Source organism: Notothenia rossii (assembly GCF_949606895.1).
Source record: "Notothenia rossii genome assembly, chromosome: 1".
Classification (NCBI taxonomy): Eukaryota; Metazoa; Chordata; class Actinopteri; order Perciformes; family Nototheniidae; genus Notothenia; species Notothenia rossii.
The window spans coordinates 13188402-13212497 of record NC_136912.1 but is presented as its reverse complement, the minus strand read 5'-3'; the positions used below and the strand labels follow the sequence as shown (position 1 = coordinate 13212497).

The window sequence follows — 24096 nt, the reverse complement described above, 5'->3', positions numbered from 1 at the left end:
TTCTTCAAGAAGTAGTCCTATAAAGGCGAGATGGAGGAGGGGTACTTGAATGCAGCACGTCAACCACACAGGAACAAACATATTTATTCAAATGTCACCATTCTTTATATGTTTTTTTTTTAACTGGGTACCATAGTTTGAATTACTCAACATGTAACATATGCGTCACAGGCAATATTAAGACGGAAATTGCTTCACTCATGGGTCCTAACAACTTCTCTGTCCACAGGAATGACGTCGGTGAAAGGGTAATCAGCTGATTCTGAGCGATCAAATGAACCAAAATAAAACAGTTTTACCTGTCAAATCTCGGTTATCATCTACCGACCATTAAGGATTTTCTCATCGGACATCGTTGGCATGCTTTATTTGGGTAAGCACACATTTTAAAGCTTCTGAATGGCGAGAATACATGACGGTATTTATGCTAAGTCAGAGGGACCTAACGTTACTCAGCTAACGTATCACAGGCCTGTTTGGTTGCTTTGTTCTTGTTATCATGTTGAATGATGTTTGTAACAACTGTTGCCATGGAGCAGCAGAACAGGCAACAACTGTTTTACATTTTTAATAATATTCATGTTTAGGTTTTAACTGCCAGGAAAACACAGTAACCTTTAACGTTAGCCGATACAGCTAGCGTTAGCATGCTAGCCGCCTGTACGGAGCACAGATAGCCGTGACAAGAAAAAAACACAAGGCGTTAATGTTTAAAACAATCTCAAATTTAAAGACTTGCTTATCTCAAAATAATCGCGTTGTAAATACAAATAATGACATACTATCGCCAACATTATGAGATATTTTGTGAAAAGTCATGTTGTTGTTATTTTTCTCTACCGGCTTGTAAAGCGTATTTGAGCTCCAGGAATAGCGCCCTATAAAAGTGTAATCTTTTGAGAAAATGTCTCATTATTTATGTGAAATTAAGACATTATGTTGCTATTCTAAGTAATTGTTTCTTACTTCTCTCTTATTTTTATTTTTTAAATCATTGTAGATTAGTCTTAGTTGTGTACTGTTGTTGGTTTACTAACTATTGCTTCACTTTGACATCTGGAAATAAATGGTTTCTTATTAGTTAGTAGGATTTCCCCTTATTTCTGATTTTGTTTATGTATTTATTTTGTAAGTTCTCTAACAAGTTCCTAATTAATATCTATTTGTCAAATGTCGTTGTGTATGAGCATTACATTTAAACAATTTCTTCCTGCCTTTGGCACAGCATATTCTTTCACAAAATAAATACATCTAAATATTGTGTTTACATTTTGTGATACTTTAAAAGCCCAATAGTCAATTTGTTTAAGCACCTTTTTTTGCCTCAGTAGCCATATGACAGTAAAGTCTATGAGCTCTACATTCCAGTTGCAGTACAATAACGCTGAGCAGACATTGTCTACCTTTGAATGCTCACAGTCTGTGCACTCGATGAATGCAGACAATGTGTGGAGGCTGGTAAAAAAAAAAAGACCTGTTGCTCCCATTGATCCCCCCCCCCCCCCCCCCCACACTTCAGACAGTTTGACATATCATTATAGGAATAGCATGTGTTACTAACAACCACAATAACAACTCTGTTCTATTCCTATATCCTTGTATGCTGTGAAAGTGAGCCATATTACACCATGCCCGAACCCTGATCATAAAAAGGCCTGAATTATTCTAGTTTTCTGTCCTCTTTTTTCCTACTGTTACATTTCAAAAATATCCTTTTGTGAAAAAAGCATATCAAAGATTCGATTCGACTATTTTGCTATGGGGAAAAAGTGAACGAAGTGTCTAATTATTTCCTTTTGCCTTTGACAGACCGTCATCATGGACAAGATTTTGGAGGGCCTTGTGAGCTCCGATCACTCTGTTCCAGTGAAGAGGGCCATAGTGAAGAAGGTAGTGGAGGCAGCAGAGAAAGAGGTGACAGAGGAGCAGTGTCATGCGTTGTTTACTCTCACCACCCGCCTCATCCTGCTTGGTGAAGATGCATTTCAGAGGCAGATCGGCATCCAGGTTTTGGAAGCCTACGCGCGTTACCACCGGCCAGAGTTTGAGCATTTCTTCACTAAAGACTTTGCACTCACTCTTCTCCAGCAGGGCTATGCCCACCTGGACCGCAAAGATCCAGCCGTAATAGACTACATTCACTGCTGCCTGCGGCTGCTCATCAGCTGCCCCTCGGTGCTCGAGATCTTCGGCGTGATTCAGGTGGAGGTTCTGAGGATGGTGTGTGAACGTCCTGAGCCTGCTCTTTGCGCCCACCTGAGCTCTTTGCTGTCGGACTTTGTGCAGTGCCTCCCGAGGGATAAGTCGGGCGTTTTGTTCTGCCAGCAGCTGGTGAGGACCATCAGTTACTTCCACTGCTTTGCCAGCCAAGAGCAGGAGCTGAGAGAGTATGTGGGTCAGGTGACTAAGGTCAGCACACTGCTGCAAAACATCTGGAAGGCAGATCCAGCCACACTGCTTCCCTCTCTGCAAGAAGTGTTTGCTATTATCTCTTCCACAGGTGAGTGTCCTTCCCACCTTCCTTCCTTCCTTCCAAAATGGTTTAATACATGGGGTTTCAGGTTCGAGGAATATAATATAGTAAATGTTTTTCAAACTTGGGCTATTACTACCTTACTTAATCCTTAAGGTACGCTTTGGGACACCTGTAATTATAGGTCCTAAAGAAGCTTAAGATATGAACACCTTTTAGAATGTATTCATAGATTTATAAATGTCTGCCTATCCGTAATACAAAAAAAAGTGCTTCCATTTGGCAACAAGGACCCATGACTTATACCTCTGCCTCCATAAGTCTTAGCATTAATGCCGGGGTGTTATTAGCACATGACTAAGCACACGGGGACAATGATCTTGTTTCATTTGAATTTTTTCGAGACCCTGCCAATAGCCGACTCTGATCCCTTGGCTTAGTAATATAATTTGTATAGTTTGGATGTTCATTCTTCCATATTCAGTGTTATTGGCACCCTGATAACATTTGTTTTAATGTGTAGGTAGTGGCCTCATTTTACACACTTGTCATTGCCTGAAGCACTTACCTTCAAATGGCTGATTCAAGAAGAGCATTTTCTCCAAGGGTAAATACTGAAAAGCATTAGTTGTTAGGATGTAGTAGAGTTCAGAATATTTAAAGCTGCAGTTCTGTTGTTGATGGTACATTTTGAAGGATGTCCTGTGCAGTGTTGCAAGTGACTGAAATGTGGAGCGGCACAAAATAAACAGGAAGCAGCGATTTTTAGATTAATAGCCACACTGACGGCATGCATCAGGGTCACTCTACCTTTCAGTGACAGTTCAGGTGGGCTGAGCTAATATCTAAAGTGCTGGAGCCACACTGCCCTTCCCAGATATAACAAAAACACTATAGGACACTATACAGATACTACAGTAAACCATAAAAGGAAAACTGTGAAGTGGGATAAATTATATTAATATAAGCTATCCAGATCCAATACATTGTTTCGAGAGGTTTTTTTAGGCCTATTTGCAGCTTTATTATGTACGAAAAATAGGTATTATACACAATACTCATACAACAAATGCCTCTACAGAATGTGAACAAAACACAAAAGACATCTTTAGAAATATAAAAATGAAGCCTGAGTCTGCACTGGTGTCACACTGCACTGATTCTCAAGGGGTCCCTGTCACTGCTCGTCTAGAATTGTCACAATCTGCCATTTTACTAGATAGGTATTTTGCTATCCCCCAACTATCTGTCCACTGATGCAAAAGGAAAATGGTTGGGTGTAATAATTGTACTCTTGTTGATTTCTGCCAGACTCCTCCTTTGACCCCTCCATCGCCCTGGCCAGCCTGGTGCAGCACATCCCCGTCCAGATGATCACCGTGCTGATCAAGAGTCTCACCACAGACAACAATGTGAAAGACGCCAGCATGACTAAAGCCCTCTGCAGGTAACCTCTCACATCCAATCGTACAAGATGGACGTCACACTTCTACACGTTATTTACACTCCCCATCCTTCTCTCTCTGTAGGATGATCGACTGGCTCTCTTGGCCTCTGGCTCATCATGTGGACACCTGGGTCATCGCTCTACTGAAAGGGCTGGCTGCAGTTCAGAAGTTCACCATCCTCATAGACGTCACTCTGCTCAAAATCGAACTGGTAATTAGTGAAAACTCCTCATTTATTATTGATGTGCAAAAACAGAAATTGTATGCATCTTTTAAAACTTCACAGATGTTGAATTGCATAATTGATTAACCTGAAATGCAGCAGTTATACTTCATGATATTATACCTGAGGCTGGTGACAAACTCCCCAGCTTGTATAAATGTATTCATGACTTTGTTTTCAGGTCTTCAGCCGCCTGTGGTACCCCATTGTGCGGCAGGGGGCGCTTGCTGTGCTCTCCCACATGCTGCTGAGTTTCCAGCACTCTCCCGAGGCCTTCCATTTGGTAATGGATCTCCTGCTTCCTCACAGCCCATTTCCCTCTCATATGGCCACTTTATTGGCTTTCTTATTTTCTTCTCTTCTGGCCTAAATGACTTTGAAGCTGCAGCAACTTCTTTTCCCAGAACCCCAGGCTCGGCAGTGCTCTCCCACTAATGATGTGTGAAGCACTTAAATGCCGGGCAATGGCCCTTGAGTTGGCCAATTTCATTAGTATCTAAAAACATGAACGTTCTCAAAAATATTCATCAAATGACAGCGAACCCTCTGTGGGGTTCCTGATGTGCAACTAACCTCTGGCTGACCGTACTGCAGATCTGTGATGATTACAATTAGTGTCCTCAACATTTTCCATCTTCATCCCTCACTGTTCCAGGTTGTTCCACATGTGGTGCATCTAGTCCAGTCTTTACGGACAGATGGTCTCTCCACCAGCAAAGCGTTCCTGCTGCAGTTCACTGAGCTAATACACTGCATGATGTACCAGTACTCCGGCTTCCCTGACCTCTATGACCACATACTAGAGGCCATCAAGGTAAAAACATACAACAAAAAATGGTTTGTTTACATTGCAAACTTTTCCTAAGTGCGCTCTGTAACTATTCATTTAAAATGGTCTTCAAAGGATCTCCCAAAACCAGAGGAAGAGAAGATTAAGCTGGTGTTGAATCAAAGTGCCTGGACGTCCCAGTCCAACTCGTTTGCCTCGGGTCCTCTGAAGCAACTTGGAAAGTCTGAGACTGGGAAGACTGGCCTGGTCAACCTGGGAAACACCTGCTTCATGAACAGTATCATCCAGACCCTCTTCATGGCCACAGAGTAAGCTGCTGACCCACACTTAAATACACACATGCTATATTTCTTTAAAATTGTATACTGAAACATAAGGCATAAATATGGACCACCTGATTTTAGGTAACCTTCCCTTTATTCTCAGTTTCAGGCGACATGTTTTATCATTACATCTGAATGGTTCGAACACATTGATGAAAAAGCTCCAGCTGCTCTTTGCTTTCCTTGCACACACTCAGGTAAGTGTTGTCCTGTGTAATAGGTAGAGCAGAATATCTTTACTCATGTCAACAACATTGGATTATCCAACCACTCTGTTGTTTGTGTCTGTTTCCTGCAGAGGGCAGCGTTTGCTCCCAAAACCTTCTTGGAAGTATCTCGGCCTCCCTGGTTCAACGCCGGCTCTCAGCAGGACTGTTCTGAGTATCTCCGATTCCTTCTGGACAGGTACGGCTGAGCGCCCAACAGACCAGATGAATCATAACAGGATTGTGTCGATTTTTTAAAGTATAACATTATTTTTTATTTGTTATACCTCCTTTATCGTTCCCCTTTTGCCAAATGAATAAAATCTGGCAAAATGATGCAATGTTAGGCAAGACAAGTTCATACATAAGCACATTCAACAACAAGGCAATTCAAAGTGTTCATAGTTCAAAAGAAACTGATTATAAAATGTCTTTTGAATACATTTAATACAGTGATTTAAAACTATTTAAATACAAAAAAGTATGTAGTAAATATGCTATTTTGCTATGAAGAACACATACAAAGCATTGTGAATGTACAGTGTGCATGTCTGTGGCTTAATGGTCATCATTAATGACTGTCATTTCTTCAGAACCAGTTAGTATATTGTTAGCTCAGTGTCCCAAAGAAAAATCAACACAGTATTTTCTCCTCTAATGTTGAGTGCCCTGTCTCCTGATCTCAAGGTTACACGAAGAGGAGAAAACGATTCAGGTCCTGGAATCAGTAAAGCCAAAGATGGCCTCTCTTGTTGACACAAACGGCAAAGAGCCAACAGCTCAGAGTTCTCCGGAGGTCGCTGAGGATTCATCTCTGACTCCAGCAGAAATGAAACCTGAGGACGACGGCAGGACTTTGACAGAAAAGATGTTCAGGGGGAAGCTGATCACAGGGATTCGCTGCATGCAGTGCAACTGCATCTCTGAGAAAGGGGAGCCTTTTACAGACCTCTCCTTGGCCTTCTGTCCTTCTGCCACCTCTCAGGGCGTCCCCCAGCCCGAGGGGCCCTCAGAGGAACCCAAAGGTCTCTGCCAAGGATCCGTCAATGGCGGTAGTGAAATATCTGAGCCTGGCCCGGCCCCAGCCCCAGCCCCAGCTAGCAATATCAATGATGTGCCAGTGGCAAATGAGCCTCCTCTCTCCGTGCCGGACCTGGTGAACTACTTCCTGGCTCCAGAGATCCTGGACGAAGACAATGCCTATTTCTGTGAGAAGTGTAGCTCACTGCAGCGGGCAGAGAGGACCATGAAAGTGGTATCGGCGCCTGAATACTTAATCCTCACCCTGCTGCGATTCTCATACGATGCCAAATGTCACGTCCGGAGGAAGATTCTGGACAATGTCACCATCCCGCCACTCATGAGACTTCCTGTTCATGCCCCTTCAATGCCCACACAATGTTCCTCTTCTTCCTCCTCTCCTCTGCAAGTGGATTCCCCCGAGAGCAGTGAGAATCTGGCCAAGAAGCTCAAACCGTCTCGAAAAGAAGAGGAGGAAGAGGAGAAGGAGAGGATTCACGGAGCAGAGGAGATGAATGGAGGTGACGAGATCCTGTCGGTGCCCTATGTCCTCAGCTCAGTGGTGATGCATTCTGGGATATCGTCCGAGAGTGGCCACTACTATTCATATGGGCGTAACATTAATGGAGCAGATGGAACGCAGCACACAGCCAACCACTTAGCCCTAAAAGAGGATTTGGGGAATGGACAGGGTGAGTGTAGCCTCTCCACCTGCTCAGCTCTCCCCATCCCACCTGAACAGAGAGACACCGTATCTAACGGAGGACAGGAGGCCAGGGATTGGCTGCTGTTCAATGATAGCAGAGTGACATTCACATCCTTCCAATCAGTGCAAAACATTACAGACCGCTTCCCCAAGGACACTGCTTATGTGCTCATGTACAGGAAGCAGGAGCTACCGGGGGAGAACATCAACAGGGGGCTGGTGGCAAATGGGATGAGACCGAGTGCTGAGCCTCCCCTGCAGAAAGAATTACTGGATGCTATTATCAAAGACAACAAGCTGTATTTACAGGTACGTGGGGGCGATTAAAAAAAATACTTCTCCCACACACAGGCATTGTTTTGCTAATTTTTAATCTGTTTCTATAAATGATACAAATAAAAGGTAGCCATGTGTGAAGTGATTAGAGCAAATATTTCCTCTCCTGCTAAGACGTTCATTGGATGTTTTCCGACTTTACATGCATTTGTCACATAACATCCTTACCGCTACCCCTCTGAGCATGAGGTTATTATGGAAAAGCGAGAGCTGTACTCTCTCAGGTGGAAAGAAGCTTAGGGAAAAAATACCGTACTTTCACAGATGACTTGAGGCCTACGGAGTATAGGATCTTGACGGAACTTGAAGCGCAATCTGAACTGTCCCGTTATAAGACGTGAGGTGTAATTTCACGAGTCATTGAACTGTGGTGTGTCGAGTTCACTTTTCAGCATACAAGTGACTAAATCTTAAAAGAAAGTAAATCCCCTCTAGAGGGTGCTGTGATATTGTAAATCAAAAACACAGATTCCCTGTCAGTCACTACACCAATGCAGAGTTAGCTCTTTGGAACAGAAGAAGAAGAAGAATGAGGCATACTTTATTAATGGGGGACATTCTGTACACACAAACTGTACACATGCACTCATGCACAGAACCTATACACTTAAGGTTTGAAATACACTCATGCATAAAAAGCAGTTGGATCAGGGCGGAGACACTGACATGACACTGTCGGTGCCTTGCTCAAGATGCCTTCACAGTGCCCAGGAGGTGAAACTGGCACCTCTCCAGCTACCAGCACAGACATTTTCTTAATTTGGTTCAGTGACCTGAACCAGTGACCGACTAGTCGATATACGGAGCATGTGAGGTATATATTTAATCCCCTTTTTGAAAATAATTCATTTCCTCCATGCTGTGAATAGGAGCAGGAGCTTAATGCTCGGACCCATGCTCTCCAGGCTCCTTCATCCTCCTCCTCATTCAGGCCCAACGGTTCAGATGACAATAACCCACCGGGGAGCTGTGGCCCATCTGGTGGAGGTGGAGGGGGAGGGGGCTTCAACACCATCAGTAGACTGGTCTTCTGAAAGAAAAAAACCTGCTGGAAAACCCAAATGAACTGGCACTAAGAGAGTCCTGAACTGTCATACCACAGATGTATGTGCATATAACCTGATGAACTGAGCACTGACATGACCTAATCACACACACACACACACACACACACACTGAGCATCCGCACTGATTCTGATCCTAGATTTGATCTCAATGTTTCAGTCACTATTTGATTGATTTTCATTTTTGGTTTTTAGCTGAACAATGTTTATTTTCATTAATACTCCAGATTAAAAAACGTACAAAAGCCTTGTTTGTGCAAATGTGTACTATCACTTTAATTAGATAATGATGATAATAACAATCTGCACAAATTATTAAGAATTTGAAACAAGTTGAGACTAGAACAGGCTCATATTGTCGGTGTTAACTGAGTGTTTATAACATACCTCCCACACACAAACACACATACACATCCCCATCAACATATGCAAATACATGCATGTGCGGTGCACGGTACAGAAGAAAGCACTCGACTGTAAAATAAGCAAGACTTTTTTGATTTGTCACAGTTCTGAATATACAGCTAACAACCTTTGTGTATTTCTGATTTGCATGCAGCTTTTCTTTTGAGCTGTAGAGTTTGATTTTTATGATATTTGAATCTTTTGATGTGGGCTTTGCTGTGTTTTACAGGTTTCATATCACATGCAATAAATGTATATATGACTTAAAATGTCATTCTGAATTATCATGGAATACAAAACTATATGTGGAAAGTGTAATACTGTGTTTGGGTAATCTCCAAGATAAAGGCATTTTCAATAAGAATATTTATTCCTCCTGTCCTCCCACTAATAGGTAGTGTGGTCTCATGAGAAGCAGCGTGTTCAGTTTACAAGTAACTGTTAAACAGCAACATCTAGGGAGACTTTAGTGTTCATGCTGACTTTATGTGCCTTTTGATAATGTGTATTTTTGAAGAGGAATTGTCAGGATACACACCTCAGCTGTACCCTGTTAATATTCATACTGGATCCACCTGTTCCTACAGTAAACAAGACAGTTTGTTATTTGTTGTGTTTTCCAGGTTATGTAAGATAAAGTTATTTAAGATGTTTTTTCCGCCAAAGACAGCAGATGTTGGGGACGAAACAATAAATGTCATTGCTAATACAAGCATTAATTGTTAAAAGATAATAAATGAAAAATGTAAAAGTCAATTAATAAATATGTAATTGAACGAAGACAAGACGAAGAAGCAGTCGGTTTCTGGAGACCTCACAGATTTGAAGTATGAAAGCGACTTTGTTGATTAAACAAATACAGAACTGTACGTTGTTGCATAATTCATCAAAACAAGCACATGTGTAATCTTTTTTGCTTTAATTGCAATACTATTTCTGCAAAAATGGAAGTGAGTATAAAAGCAGTCACTTAAAAAGGAAATGGGAAATTACATGCATCATCTACAATTCCCCTGGGCAACGGACGAACGAAATTTGTGATGAAGCAATAGCCAATTATTTGCAAAGGCGCCATTTATGTCTAATTAGCAATTGATAGGGTACAAACACAGAAGTGGCACTAAAGCTTTCAACGGGCACTCAATGATTCTCAATCATTAATCAACCAAACCATTACATGTTTGTTGAACTGTTAACTCTTGGGATTGGTATTATATATTCTCTTTATATGTTATGTCATAATAGAGTTTTTGAATATTGAAAAATGTGACAGATTTGTATTGTTCCAAATAGTGACACCCTCAGCATCCTATCAGGGTCGCTACAGTATGTATATGTGTATAGTATAATAATGTCTGGTCTGATCATCAAGTGTGGCGAAAAATGTGTGATGCACTTAGATTCACATTCCTCCATTGAACCTAGATGCTGTTGTTGACACACACTAAAGCTGTATGCACCTGTACATCCCAGACTATGATGAACGGACACATGCACAGCTTCATACAGATTTTATAAAACATGCTGCATTACATTACATTACATGTCACTTGTTAGACGCTTTTATCCAAAGCGACTTACATACTTAATACTTTGGACAATCCCCACAGGAGCAATTTGGGGTGAAGTGTCTGACTCTTGCCCAGGGACACAACGACATGCTGACTGCAGTGGGGTTGGACCCTGTGACCCCCCCGATCCGAAAACCAACGCACAACTCACTGCGCCATACGCCTCCACGCCCTGCATCAAGGCACTAAAGATATTTGGTGTTGTAACACCTAGTGCTAAATTTCTGCTAAATCTTTAAACATAATTCATTAACTGAAATGGTGTGTGGTGTCTACAGCCTTTAATTGCTCCCTGTTTCTTCATCAATACCGAGGCTGTTGAAAGAGTTAATGTGCCTGTGCAATGGTAAAGTCATTAATCATGGACAGGGGACATCCTTTGGGGGAAGTGTTTACCATTACAATGGCATTCCAATAAGATTCCTCAGATACCATTCTGAGTCTTTTGGGATCATGTCTTTGTTCGTGGATTAGACTAGTTTGTATGCTGTGCCGAATCCACTATATTGATCAGATATGGTAAAGCAGTTCAATATTACACACCTTCAAAAAACAGTTTGGTATGGACAGTAGACAATACAACTACTCGTCTATGTTTCTTAGAATTCAGTTCAAACTAAACTAAATCAAATGCATATATCTCAAGTATAAGTTTGTAGTTTAAATGAAACTTTATCAAGAAAAAAGAATATCGGTGTATTGAACTGAAAACAATTATATGTACAACAATAAAAAGGAATTTCTAATGAAAGATACATGTAAAAATAGTAACCACAACAATAGCTAAATAAGAGTCTATCTATCTACCTGCTATTCTACATTACATGCTTTTTATGGCGAATTTTATATGGGGAATAAACATGCATGATGGATAGTGTAGTTTACACGTGCAAGGCATTCTTGGGACCTTTAGTTCACGCATGAGGAGGGAACTTCATTTGTATTTACAGCAACAGTCTGAGCCTACTTTTACATGCACATGGCTCCATAACATCACGTTTCAACTACAAAACCGCATTACAGTCCTTTGTTGTTCTTTGGGACGAGACATAAAGGATTGTTGGACTACATGTCCCATGGTTGAAGCTCCACAGTTTCGCCAGCACGCTGCCGCCTCCCCATTTCGCCCTCAGTGGTAGGAAAAAAGCGAGTAGGGCTACACAAATGTGACATCTGGTAGGAACTTTCAAAATAAATATCCTAAATGACCGACACTAGGTTGAAGCTACAATATAAAGGAATGTGGTAATTGTCGTTGTTAATATGAATATTACTTTGAAGAAAATGTAATCAACACGTGATTGAATACACCTGTTTTCTTTATCGCTTTTCCTTGTTAGCATAACACGTAGTCTACTGCTAATTATCACCAAAGATATTAAATACGTTGCCTGACTCAAAACATTAGTTTGACTTTATTAATGCATACATTTGTTTATTTACTCCCCCCTTAATTGTTATTATATATGACTGTGCAGTTTTTTTTGTGTCATTTGTTTTGTGTCTGCTGTAATGTTTTGATCATGTCAAAATTTTCCGTATTGATTTTTTTTTACGATAACCAATAACAACAACGTCAGTTTAATCCCTTAACATCAGCAAGATAGATAGTATTTGATAACCATTTCAAACACACTTAAGACTCACAACTTTTACTTTGAAAGAATTCCACAACATCCGGTGTGTGGCAGTTGTTAGAACGGTTAGCTTGACGCCGCCATGTTCCAGAGGAGGGTGAGTTTAGGGAAAGACGGAGCCACCCTGTCAATCACAATTAAGGAACCATGGGAGTAAACTGGTAAGGAAGCTCGGCGCAACCACTGTGTTTACTTTACGGTATTTTTTTTTTTATTTGCGCAAAAACCGACAACTATGCACCGGCTCACTGTGGGACATTTACCTCTGATCTCGCCAACTGGGAACCGCTACACTTTGACGGGAATTAGCATGAGGCCATACATATAACAACAAAAACTTAGCGACTTTCAGTTGCTTGCGCCTATTTTTTTGCCCCCACAGCGTTCCAGTTTCAACAGAATACACAAGTCACCATTGGTATTTGTACAAAAGGCGGTGCCGCAGAGGTTTATATGAACTCCAAGCTCAGGATATACCCGTTTATTTGACTACAAACCGTGGAAAATCTGGTCTGTGCATTTCAGAGAACTACTGCCTTGTCGGTGAGTAGACTTTCGAGGAAGGACTGACGGTATTTGTCGCTCTCAAACACACAAATGCTACACTTTAACTTTCTGTTTTCCAACTTTACAGTTTGGGCTTTGTGTCAACGTTTTTTCCTTTTCAGGTAGGCTTACAAGAAAGAAGACACTCCCAAAAACAAACGAAGCCCAACAGCAGGCTCCGCTCCAGGCAGAGCAAGAAAGGAGCCGATATGAGTGGGGGAGATGTGGTGTGCTCAGGGTGGCTGAGAAAGTCTCCTCCTGAAAAAAAGTTGAGACGTTACGTAAGTGCACTTTATATCTCATCTATTACATTGTAGTAACTTAACTCCCTACACAAAACGCCAGCAATTCCCTGGACACTTTTCATGTGCACGGTTGGGCGCAGTGACATGTTTAGGCCTTATCTCATACTCTAACAATACCATTTTCTTTTATGACTCCTTGAGGCTCAATTTGCTTTTACGTCCTTTACAGTAACGTAAGAATGACTTTACCATGAGGCACCTTACTTTCAGTTGTGTTTTGCTCAAGGACACTGTTTCACTGATGTTGTTATGGGTCAAACATGACCTCCTTAATGGCTAGTGCATGCCAATACACAACGATCCAATCTCACAGCATTACCTTTGAGGATTGGATTGTCTTGGACCAAATAACACAATATATTGTTGACTTTGGGAAGAAATGCTTGTGCAGTCACAGCCAGCTCTTTTAGTGTCAAAGTTGGTAGATTGTCACGCCACGGGTTAAATCATTCACAAAACAACTGCGGAATACATCAAAGGATGACCCCATTCCTGCCAACAGTGTTTGTAAAAAGTTGTCAGATGTGCATAATTAACTTGTTTGTCAGAGCTACCGTAATTGCTAAGGTTTACCACCCCAAAACTCACTGATCACTCATATACTTTCACACTCATTATACTTAATTTATCCAAAGTTACAGTCTTGAGTAATCCTCAGTTATTGTTGTGGACAAAACATGCCTCTTGTAGCAGTAATCATCACTGCTTTGTGTGCGATTATCTCTGCGTATTTGTTTTGAACTTGGAAATAATTGTCATATCCATCAGCTAGTATTGTAATCGCAATTATTATTTATCTGTATTGGTTTTTCAGTTGAATTATACTTAAAGTTCAGGGTAATCAACTGTTAAAAACGTACTGTTAAATATATTTTTTTCAATAAATTGATTATGATTTTTGCCATAATCGAGCAGCCCTACCATCAGCAGCGTTTATGAATAAGAAAATAGCCTTAGTAGGACATCTTAGCATTGAAATCCAAATGTTTTCCTTGTGGATCATTGGATATCTCAGTTATTGGTTTTTGAAGTACAACGCTCTCAACTTGAGAGGAAGGATGTTTTTGCAGAAACCAAAGATCTAATGCAGTGTTTTTTCTGGAAGCAATAAAAGAAAAATCTAGCCACAAAGGCAGGATTTTCACATGGCTCTCACATTCAACAGAAGAAAGTCAGATTTGATGTGGATCAAGTCAAAATCCTAGTTCAGTTCCTTAATGTGATTTTCTTACCTTAAATAGTGTATGCTTTTTATGGTTGGTTATAACTCAATGCTTCACAAGGCTGACGATAAATGACATGTTATTTATATTTTGTAGAAAGAACTAGCCATTTTTTATGTCAGAGGTAGCACTGATGTGGTAAGAAGCACTCCAGGAAGTTCTCACTTTTGCATCCACTTGAGCTAATCTCTGAAAGCAAGTGTTATGACACAAAAGACATGGTTTAAGAAGAACCACTTCATTTTTCTCAAGGGAATATGCCAACTAGATGCACTAATATTATAACCCGTTGTTTTTTATGAGTAGCTTGGGAACTGCTCTGATCCTCGTTTATACATTTGTATGATGTTTGCAGCTGATCAGCAAACTACATTGTTGTTTGTTTTTGTAATGTTTTCAATTATCAATGGGGTTTTGTACTGGCAGCGTTTTATTGTTGAGACATTTTTCATTTCAAATGAATAATCAGCCCTTAAAAGCCAATAAAGTTAATACAGGAAACATGGGAAGCAACTTTCCTTTTTTTGTGGGGTTTTAGCTACAGCACCACATTCACTGTTCTGACTAGAGGGTTATTAGGTTTATCATAACAGATGGCTATGCACAAATAACAAAGAATTGGCTGCAAAAGCCCAAAAAAACCACCCTTTTTTTAGTCAATTTCATGAGCTGAAATACTGATCACCCAAAACGTTTTTGTTTGGGGGCCAGGTACCCCTCCCATTGAATGCTCGGTCACATGAGGCTGTGTAATCCGTGGAAGTGCTGACTAGACTTTTTCTGGCAGATGACAAAATGTTCAACAGTTACCTATGTAGCAACTCACCTCCAGCTGTTTGAGTTGATGCCTACAATAAATAGAGAAGTTGATTATTTTCTAAAATAAAATAAAACCATGAATACTGTATTGTGATGAAACATTGTGGTTTCAGGCTGGCAAGGATTAGTGAAATCGCTTTAGAACTTAATTTAGAATTGTTTTGGTATTTGAATGGAAACTTGTGTTGAATATTGGGCAAGCATATTTGAGGTCTGTTGGCAAAGTTATTATGCCGCCTTGTGATTACCACCAATAATATTCGCTATAGTAAAATCTGTTGGGTCTGTCGGATGATGCTATGTTCACGTCACCTGTACATATCCTGTTTCACCGGAGAGGAAATAAATGCAACCCTTCAGCTCTCTCTCAGGGAGGATGAGGTGATGGTGAAGCTCTGTTTGGCAGGGACATCACCCACTTTCTTCCTATGCCACTATTTGAGTGAATTTTAGATAGGTTAGACACAAGTCAACCTCTTTCACTCTTCCCTTTTTTTTTTACCAAAGACTACCTTTTTGTTAAATGGGGGAACGGGATATGTAGGGAGAGAAAGCAGGTCGACAGTAAATGCTATGTTGAAGTGGCGAGCATCGCCTGAAGCTGGGAACCTTTAGATTCATTTGAGATGCAGCTTAGCTTTGTGTGCCAGGATTTTGAAGGCAGTAATCTGGAATAAACATGGCTTGCACTTCATGTAGGTACCTTGAAAGAATTTGAAAGATGCTTGACTTTACTTTAAAAAAAAAAAACTGAACAAACCTTGCTTTTTTTAAACCACTTTGAACCTCGGCGTTCGTGTTAATTGTCCAATACCTGTCTTATCTTATTGAAACAGTTCATCCGGTAACTAGAAAACTCACTGTATTTGTTCTGAAACCAGTGGAGCAGTCAGTGTCGTCAAAGTAAACATTTGGTGTTTTATGACTGAATTGAAAAACAAACCAACAATAGGAACGGGATAAGGATAAGACGCAATGCAATATTATTTGAGCATACCACCGGCTTGAGATCAGTTTATAAACCCCGTCTGCAGGCCTTACAGCAGCAGACTGGAAGCCGGGGCCCCTGCTTACTGAATTAACCACTCAGGGCAAAGTTTGCCCCTGAAGCTCTGCTGCTGATTGGTGGAGCTCAAAGGTGAAAGCAGTTCAGCAGACCTGCCTACGTCTGAGTAGCACCAGCCATCATATCATGACTCAGGACTGCACACATTGCCTCTTACCAAGGAATTAAGTGTCAGGAAGCGATAAAGAAAACCTTCCTATTCTGGTAAAATCAACCTGATGTTGACCACTCTGGTGAGAGATTATTAAAGAGGATACATGTTTCACCGTTTTTTCTTTTCCTATTCATTCTGAGATTGAAATCGGTTTCTTAGACAGCTCCATCAACATATAGAGCTCTGGTAATTGATGACTTTATAATTGCAGTCAGAATCCTCTGAGGAAAAGTCTACACTTCCTGTCCATTAATTTCTCATTAAGAGACAGCCTAGAGATATGTAACCACATTGCTTCTGTAGGACTTCTCTCAGCCAGTTTTTCATAACTGTGTCTGCTGCGGTTTTCCATTTCATTGACACTGCATTTTTCATCTGCTTCTCCTGTCTCACTTCTATTTTTCTCACTCTTCAATCTGTGAATTTGGTCCAAGTCCACTTCTAAAACCCGCTTCAATAGAACAGTTTGAGAGTGGCATCTCCACGACAACTGCAGTCTGCTATCAGAGGGACATTAGGACCTGCAGGGATGAAGTGGTTTTCAGCACCACTCTGTTAAAGATAGTGTGCATGTGACAGCTCTTTGCCTCATGAAATTATTATTTGAATAGAGAGATGATTCGCTATTTAGAAGAAAACTGAAACAGGCCGTTTTATGGTATATCTACCATGGACCAAAATTACACGTCAGTATCTCTTTATGAGAGCATCTTCTTGTTATAACGAGACACAGAGCACGCTTGGCGGCAGCTTTACAAAGTAATCAAAGACATCTAAACCAGAAACTTACAGTACATTTAAAGGGGCCCTACAGGCAAAGCAATTTTGCTAAAGTCAGTATGTTTACAAGTGTTCTTCTTCAGCTGCTTTTTAAGAGGTACACCGAAAATCTGAAACTCCCATTCATCCTATCGACATGCTTTTATTTGGTCCTGCGTTTATTCTCCACGTTAGTTCATTACAAACAAGCCTGCAACACAATGACAACGAATGCTTATGTTTAGAATTGCCTGGACAATTCCTCACTTATTTCCTTAACCATTATAGTCTGTGTAGTCTATTGTCATTAACCCACGGAACAGATAAGGATACAGTTGTACACTTCGTCTAGCCCCCTAATAGGGCCTCACAGCTGGACCAAAGACTTCTGGGTAGACCGGAAGAAGGAAAATATTGAACTCTAAAGGTCCCTCTGATGGCTGTAAAGCGAGACCGAGGACATGCTGCATGCTGGTCTTAAGTCCTCTCAGCTGAGTGGAAAAGCATGTACAGTACACACCACTCTGGCCACAAGCCATTACTCCTGTCTGTGGCTGATGGGAAACTACCGTCATTTGCAAAGTAAAGAGAAATATGTACGCAACATATGTGACGAGGCGGCATAACGGAAACAAAGCCAAAGCTCTTTGATTAAGTAGAGGATTCATTAAATCTGCTTAGCAAGTGGAACAGAGAACAAACACTCACTTTCTGTTAAACCCCCTCCCCACATGCTTGAAGAAACAAACAAACAAGCAAACTGAGCAGGATGCAACAGAGGGGTGCTTGTGCAGCATTAGCCTCTTAGGCTAACAAAGACAAATGACTGGGCCACGTACGGGACGCCACGAAGACTCGGCTCTCCATTTGGAGCGATCAGACTGCTGTGTGATCTGCCACAGCTTGAAAATGGATTGCATGTGCCATTAATTATTTATTGTCCATTACAAACAAATAACCATTAAATATTAATATCTGTGCTACTACAATAGTTATCCTGACCGGGCCACTTTTGTCCCAGACGCAGACTATCGCCATACAGAGGTGTATCAGTTGCCTCGTAGCCAAACTGCTAACCAGCATGGTTTCAAGGCTGTAAGAACTCACTATCAAGTGGAAACAACAAAACAACCGTTTCTCAAAGTAATCATTTTATCGACAGAACTTTGACCGATGGTGACAGAGTATGTTTTGAAATCATTTCTGAACCCGAAGTGTTGTTTAGGCTGTTTTTTATTTATTTAAACACAATAGAAGTAAACATGATTATGATCTTTTTTCTTCAGGATATGTTTAGAGGGTAGTAAGCCTGAAATTATGCTGTTGCATCACAAAAACACAGCCGCAAAAACAAAGCAGCCAGTAAGCCCTCTGAAAATTGGCAGTGCAAAGTATTTTTGTGACATGTTAAAAAAACGTTTGTCACCAGTGTAAACAATTACACATACCACTCTAATCACCTAACGAGGAAGTAATCTACCACCAACTGTATCTATTTAAGATATCTCATTGTCTCTCTCATCATTTCAAGCATTCCACAAATCTATGTGGAACAATAAAATGCATTTGGACAAGTACCATACATAAACACACAGTGGTATTTGTCTTTTGGGTTACTCCTGTAGGCGATTTATTAATCTGTGATTGATATATTCAAAAACAAAATGGATATTCATTCAATTATGTCTGTGGAGCTTCATAAGTAATCCAAACTGATCACATGGGCAAACATCACACTATATACAAGCCTATTTAAATAACATAACGAGTGGAACATTTTTTATCCTTATTAATGGCAACCTATGGGAGTGGTAATGGGGCTGAGGACCATGCTCTCCCTTTTGACAATGATTGAGATGTATGAAAGCGTATTAGGCATTTGCACGCATGTGTAAATCCTTTTGATAATCTTTTTTTTAACACCTCTCCCCTGGTGACTTTGTCTCCCTGCGGTCTCTGTTGCCACATGCTCACCAGTGTGCAGCAGCAGCAGCAGCAGCAGCAGCACTATTTGTGAGGAGGACCATGAAGTCGTCTGAATCACAACAAGGCTGATAGTTTGTAAGGCACAGAAACACATTGAGCTTATCCCTGTGTCAGATCCAACTTTTATTTCAGTTTTACTTCACAGTAGATCTTATTACGATGTTCTGTAAACAAGAACCTTCCATGCACAACAGAGGGATTCGTGAGAAATAGAGCTGCTATTTAAGTGCAATAAGCCATTGTTTATACCAGCACACCCCAACAGTGTCAACATACACTTGAAGATGATTTATTCGCTGCTTTAACACTGTTTTAACATCCTCCTTTCTTTTGAAAAGAATGCAGATGAGTGATTCTATTTTCAGCTGAAAGTAAATGATGCATTACTTGGGGGGGGGGGGGGGGGGGGTCAAAAAGAAATTAGCCCAGGGGTATAAGTGCAGAACAAACTGATTATGCTAACGGCTGAAATATATTTGGAAGCACACTGGCAGATACAAATCAAGTCACCAACACACGCCTCGTGAGTGGCGCCACGTGCAGATTAAGCACAATTCCCTGAACAATGTGTGTATTATGTTATGATATCCTTTTTTGAAACGCAGCCTGTTGCCTGAGTGGAGCACTGAGATTGTTGGACAGAGCTGGTAGGTCAAGGCTGACATGGAGCATTTTGTAAACAGATGTGTCTCTTTATGCGTGGTGCAGCTGTTTACCGTCCTGTGTGCCAAGTCCGCCAGCAGCTCGTGGTGCGACTGCAGAGAACTGGTTCTCATGCAGACTTGGCTTTCCTGTTTGAAACTTGGGAACCGATTGTGTTTTCTGTTGGAATATAATTCTGCTGAGTAGTCAAATGATCGTTTTGTGCCATTTGTCAGTGTGCCAAGTCGAACAGTTTCAAGTGCAGCTATTATTAAATGCATGCGACTGAAATCTCTCAACAATTTGGTAAGGCTAATCGTACACATCATCATCTGTTTTTATTGTTTTGAATTCTTGTGATTGATCAGGATGATTGTTATAGACATCTATCAAAAGTCTCACATTTGCTTTTCATTGTCTCTCATGTTTGAACTGTTCAGCTAATGACAACAGGCAGCAAAAATAGTTTGTGTCATAAGGGTGCTTTCTATTTAGAGTGTTGAGCTGTAGCCGGTTCTGGACATGAAACAGGGCTGGTACGAGAACACTGATGGCCGACCATGCTCTACACTAAGCAGACAGAAAGAGTGTTCCCATCAGATTGGTGTGAGGGATATTTTGGGAATAAAGACAAACAGAATTCTGGCTCAATGTATGATGCATTCCCTGAATTCTTGCTGAGGAACCATTTGAATGTTGCAGGATTTGCACATATGTATGCAGTGACATACAGGCTGGGATATTGCACAATGGCAATCAATAACTTAGTCCTCATTGTTGAGGAGAAGGCGATGAGAAAGAGCCTGGAGTGCTTCTCAGAGCAGCAGCGTTCGGCAGCTTCCAATGAGAGCAGCTCTCTGTTCTCTGCCTCTTTCTTTCCGTTCCCAGCGCTTCTTGGCAGGCGCAGACGGCAGGAATGTGAGGGCTGCTCTGTGCTCCTCTTTGCCCTTCTTGCTGGAGTGTGAGTGCCGGGACCTGTGCTGCTGCTGCTGGTGTTTTAGCTTGGGCTAGGATGCACTGCACTGCACTGTCCGATTGTTGTTTCTGCAGCAACGGGAGGGAAGAGGAGCCGCTCCCTGGCGCCCCAACAAGGCATGGCCGCCCCTTCCTGTGTGAGGCGCTGATGGCTACCAGATGGCGGGGAATAGAGAGGAGGAGGGAGTCCCATACTTTCCCTCTTTTCTTCTATCCATCCTTATGCCTTTTTATGTTGCTATTTTTCTGCTGTATCTTCTACTTTTCTCTTCCAAAATATTGATTCCTTCTTTACCTTCTCTTCAACTTTCTATGTCCCCTTGCACCAATAGCTTAGATCTCCTGATGAAAAGGAGACAGAAGGTGAACCCGATGTTACTAGCATTCAGGTTATATACTGTGCTGTGTTTGTCAAGGTGTTACATACGCTGGGACACAAAAAGATGAGTCACTTTATGATTGCTGACTCACTGAAGAATTGTACACTTTGAAAGCTCTTTCATAATGCTAAGTCTCTAGAAAAGTCACATTTTAGCTTTCAGATGTTTCATGGCGGTAGCAGCAATATCCATAACAGTCTGCAGTCACCTGTTTAAAAAAACGGCGAGGTGTACTGTGGAGCTTGATGGGCTTCTGAGTCGTGGGATCAGCTGTCTAACTGAAAGCCTGCTCCTCACCAACAGGAGGCCCTCTACACTCATGGAGACCACTACCAGGTCATAAATGACTTGCACACCAGCTTGGTGAAATCATCTCTTTTGACCTTGTTTTGAGGTTGACCTGTTTATACCAGCGTTTCCCATACATTGATTTATTTGTGGCGGTGATCGGAAGGTTGCGAGTTCAAATCCCGCCTGGAACACCACTACTAGTGTGCCCTTGAGCAAGGCACTAAGCCCTCAGTTACTCCAGGGAGAATGTCCCTGTCAGTCGCTTTGGAATAAGGTGTCTGCTAAATGCCTAAATTGTAAATTATATTTTTGGGAGAATAAACCCTAAAGATCCTGAACTCCGGTGTGTCTCACTCATTAGCAATGCAACACAGAGCAACAAGAACGTTGTCTACAGTAGCCATGAACTCGCATGTATCTTCTTATTTGAGGGGGGGGTGGATGCATGAGCCACCCGAATAGGTTAAGGGGTCTTTGGCTTTTCTTGCCGGGGGGGGGGGGCGGGGGGTGCCCCCACAAATAGAATCAAATGATGTGGGAAACACTGTTATACTTTAATGCACCCTCTCATTTGATGTTAAATGGAATTTATTTATATAGCGCTTTATTCAGTTTTTAGAAACCCTCAAAGCGATTTACATTCTAAAAGTCACCCATTCCCACCCCATTCATATAGGCAATGTGCCATTTCTAGTACGTAAGCTAACATTCGCAAATTAGCAAGAATGTGTCATAGAAAATGCCCACATTTCTGACATTTTTGCTTAAAAGTTACCTGAGAAATGAATTCATAATCAGGAAAGTTGTTGATCCTGTTGAATGACTACTTGATTAATGAATTACGGCTTGCTTGAACTTTAATGTTAGATGTCTGTAAAGCCTTTTTGGATTATTATTTCTGAAACCAGCAGTAACACTTGACATCACAAGTTACATTTTGACTTGATGTTATCAGTGCAAACTTGCCCCAATAAATATCAGCTAATGTGATGTGTAAGATATGCAGTTAGTCTGCCAGATGCCTTGTGACTTCCAGCTTTAAAAAACGTCCCCATAGTCTAGTGTTTACTTGAGATCTTTGGTAATTTTTTTCAACTGTTTCAAATCTACGGTACTGGTTAATAATTGCCAGAAGGTTTTTGCAGATAATAAACATTTTTAAAGAGTCTTTCCCAGAAACATGTTGTTTTATTCCTTGGAAGAGTTCAGTGATTACAAATGAAAGTGATCAGGTTTGAGGGAAGCCTTTGAAGATAGAAATATGTGCGACTGTATCTGTTCACATTTAACTCCAAAGGTTCACCTGTCATTTCACACACACACACACACACACACACACACACACACACACACACACACACACACACACACACACACACACACACACACACACACACACACACACACACACACACACACACACACACACACACACACACACACACACACACACACACACACACACACACACACACACACACACACACACACACACACACACACACACATACATGCAGCTGGCTCTCGAGCTATGCCGTGCTGTGAGATCTGACCCCAGCCGCTGTGTCTGCAGCCCCTTAATATAGCCCACTGCTGTCATGGTAGTTTTTGCCCCTCTTCCCTCGCTCTGTGCTGCGGGTGCACCAATATGTGGGCATGTTGTCCCGTCCTGATGACACGTCCAGCTAGACAGGGGGGTGTTGGGGTGTCAGCCTGGAGACTAGATGTGAAATCTTGCTACTGACTTGTGTAATTTCCCAAGTTACTGCGACTCAGACAGGCCTGAATAAAAAAAAAAAAGATTCTGTCGATATCTAATTGTCATTCATTTGCATTTTGATTTGCTTTTAAAATGCTTAATTTAGTTGTTTTAATCGTTGTGTGCTTTTAAAGTACAGACAGATGGACAGAGAAAGATGGATGGCTCTTTGCTGTTCACCGCTGGTCCTGTTGTGGCCACTGTCTCTGATTGCATTAGAGTTACCATGGTGCAGCCCGATATCTTTGGCCTGGCCTCAAGCCAGAGGACGTGGTTCAACTTGCACACACACAAACACACATGCAATGCAATGAGGGAGACACAGAGATGCAGCAGCCCCCCGCTCTCAGAGATACGTTTCCAGTGTGATTGGAAGCTGAGAGTGTGGAGGACCTCCTCCAATTCGCCCAACTACTTTCTTGGCATTTGTCTGAACTTTCCCTGGCACTCTGCTCTTCTTTTACGCTTTTTACCGGTGTGTCTTAGAAACCTGTGGAATACTATCTTTGCCTAAGCATGGCGTTTGGATAATCAACTTCTAACTTTTTGAACTCCAAACACAGCTCAAGGTTGGTAATTTGAATTACTTGACCTTCAATTACAACTTGGAAATATTATGATATACCAAATGTACCTTGTTGACATTAATATGGAAGGAAAACATTGTGGATTGTAAATAATAGTTTTCTGCGGTTTAAAGTCCTACTTTATGTAAAGTTGCAAAGGGAACTTCCAATATAAACCTTTTATGATCAACCGTTTTAAATACAGGTGCTTAGTGTAACAGACACATTTACACAAATGATGGCTGTCTCAAAATCTGTGTTAATACCCCTCTAAAAAGTACAAGTTGTACAAGTTGCACCAGATGCTAGAAGTAGTTCTGTTGAAATGGGAAAATCTGCTTAAATATACAATATTTGAAATCCCAGAGACATCTTAACTCTGACTTTGTGTTTCTTGGCCAGTTTTTAGAATGTAAGAAAGGC

At 41.3% G+C, this 24096-nt stretch overlaps 2 protein-coding genes across 11 annotated transcripts in view; both read left to right on the top strand.

Moving 5' to 3' along the window:
- Positions 1-195: 195 nt before the first annotated feature.
- Positions 196-9863, top strand: usp38 (ubiquitin specific peptidase 38). Its single transcript, XM_079693622.1, has 11 exons — positions 196-373; positions 1810-2500; positions 3785-3920; positions 4003-4132; positions 4326-4427; positions 4800-4958; positions 5049-5242; positions 5361-5454; positions 5556-5662; positions 6151-7498; positions 8395-9863. Exons 2-11 carry the CDS (start codon positions 1819-1821, stop codon positions 8557-8559), a joined length of 3117 nt encoding a protein of 1038 aa, XP_079549748.1. The 5' UTR covers positions 196-373; positions 1810-1818; the 3' UTR covers positions 8560-9863.
- A 2419-nt stretch (positions 9864-12282) lies between these two features.
- Positions 12283-24096, top strand: part of gab1 (GRB2-associated binding protein 1) — a 47939-nt gene continuing 36125 nt past the window's right edge. For 2 of the 10 annotated variants that reach the window (XR_013805304.1, XR_013805305.1), the window contains exons 1-2: positions 12283-12745; positions 12871-13029. Coding sequence is in view for 7 of the 10 variants with exons in the window: in XM_079665270.1 (XP_079521396.1) it covers positions 12958-13029 (72 nt within the window). In the remaining 3 variants the exon portion in view is untranslated. Of the gene's footprint in view, positions 12746-12870; positions 13030-23480; positions 23677-24096 lie in introns of those variants that run through there. The other 8 variants (XM_079665272.1, XM_079665266.1, XM_079665271.1 and 5 more) reach the window with 6 other exon arrangements.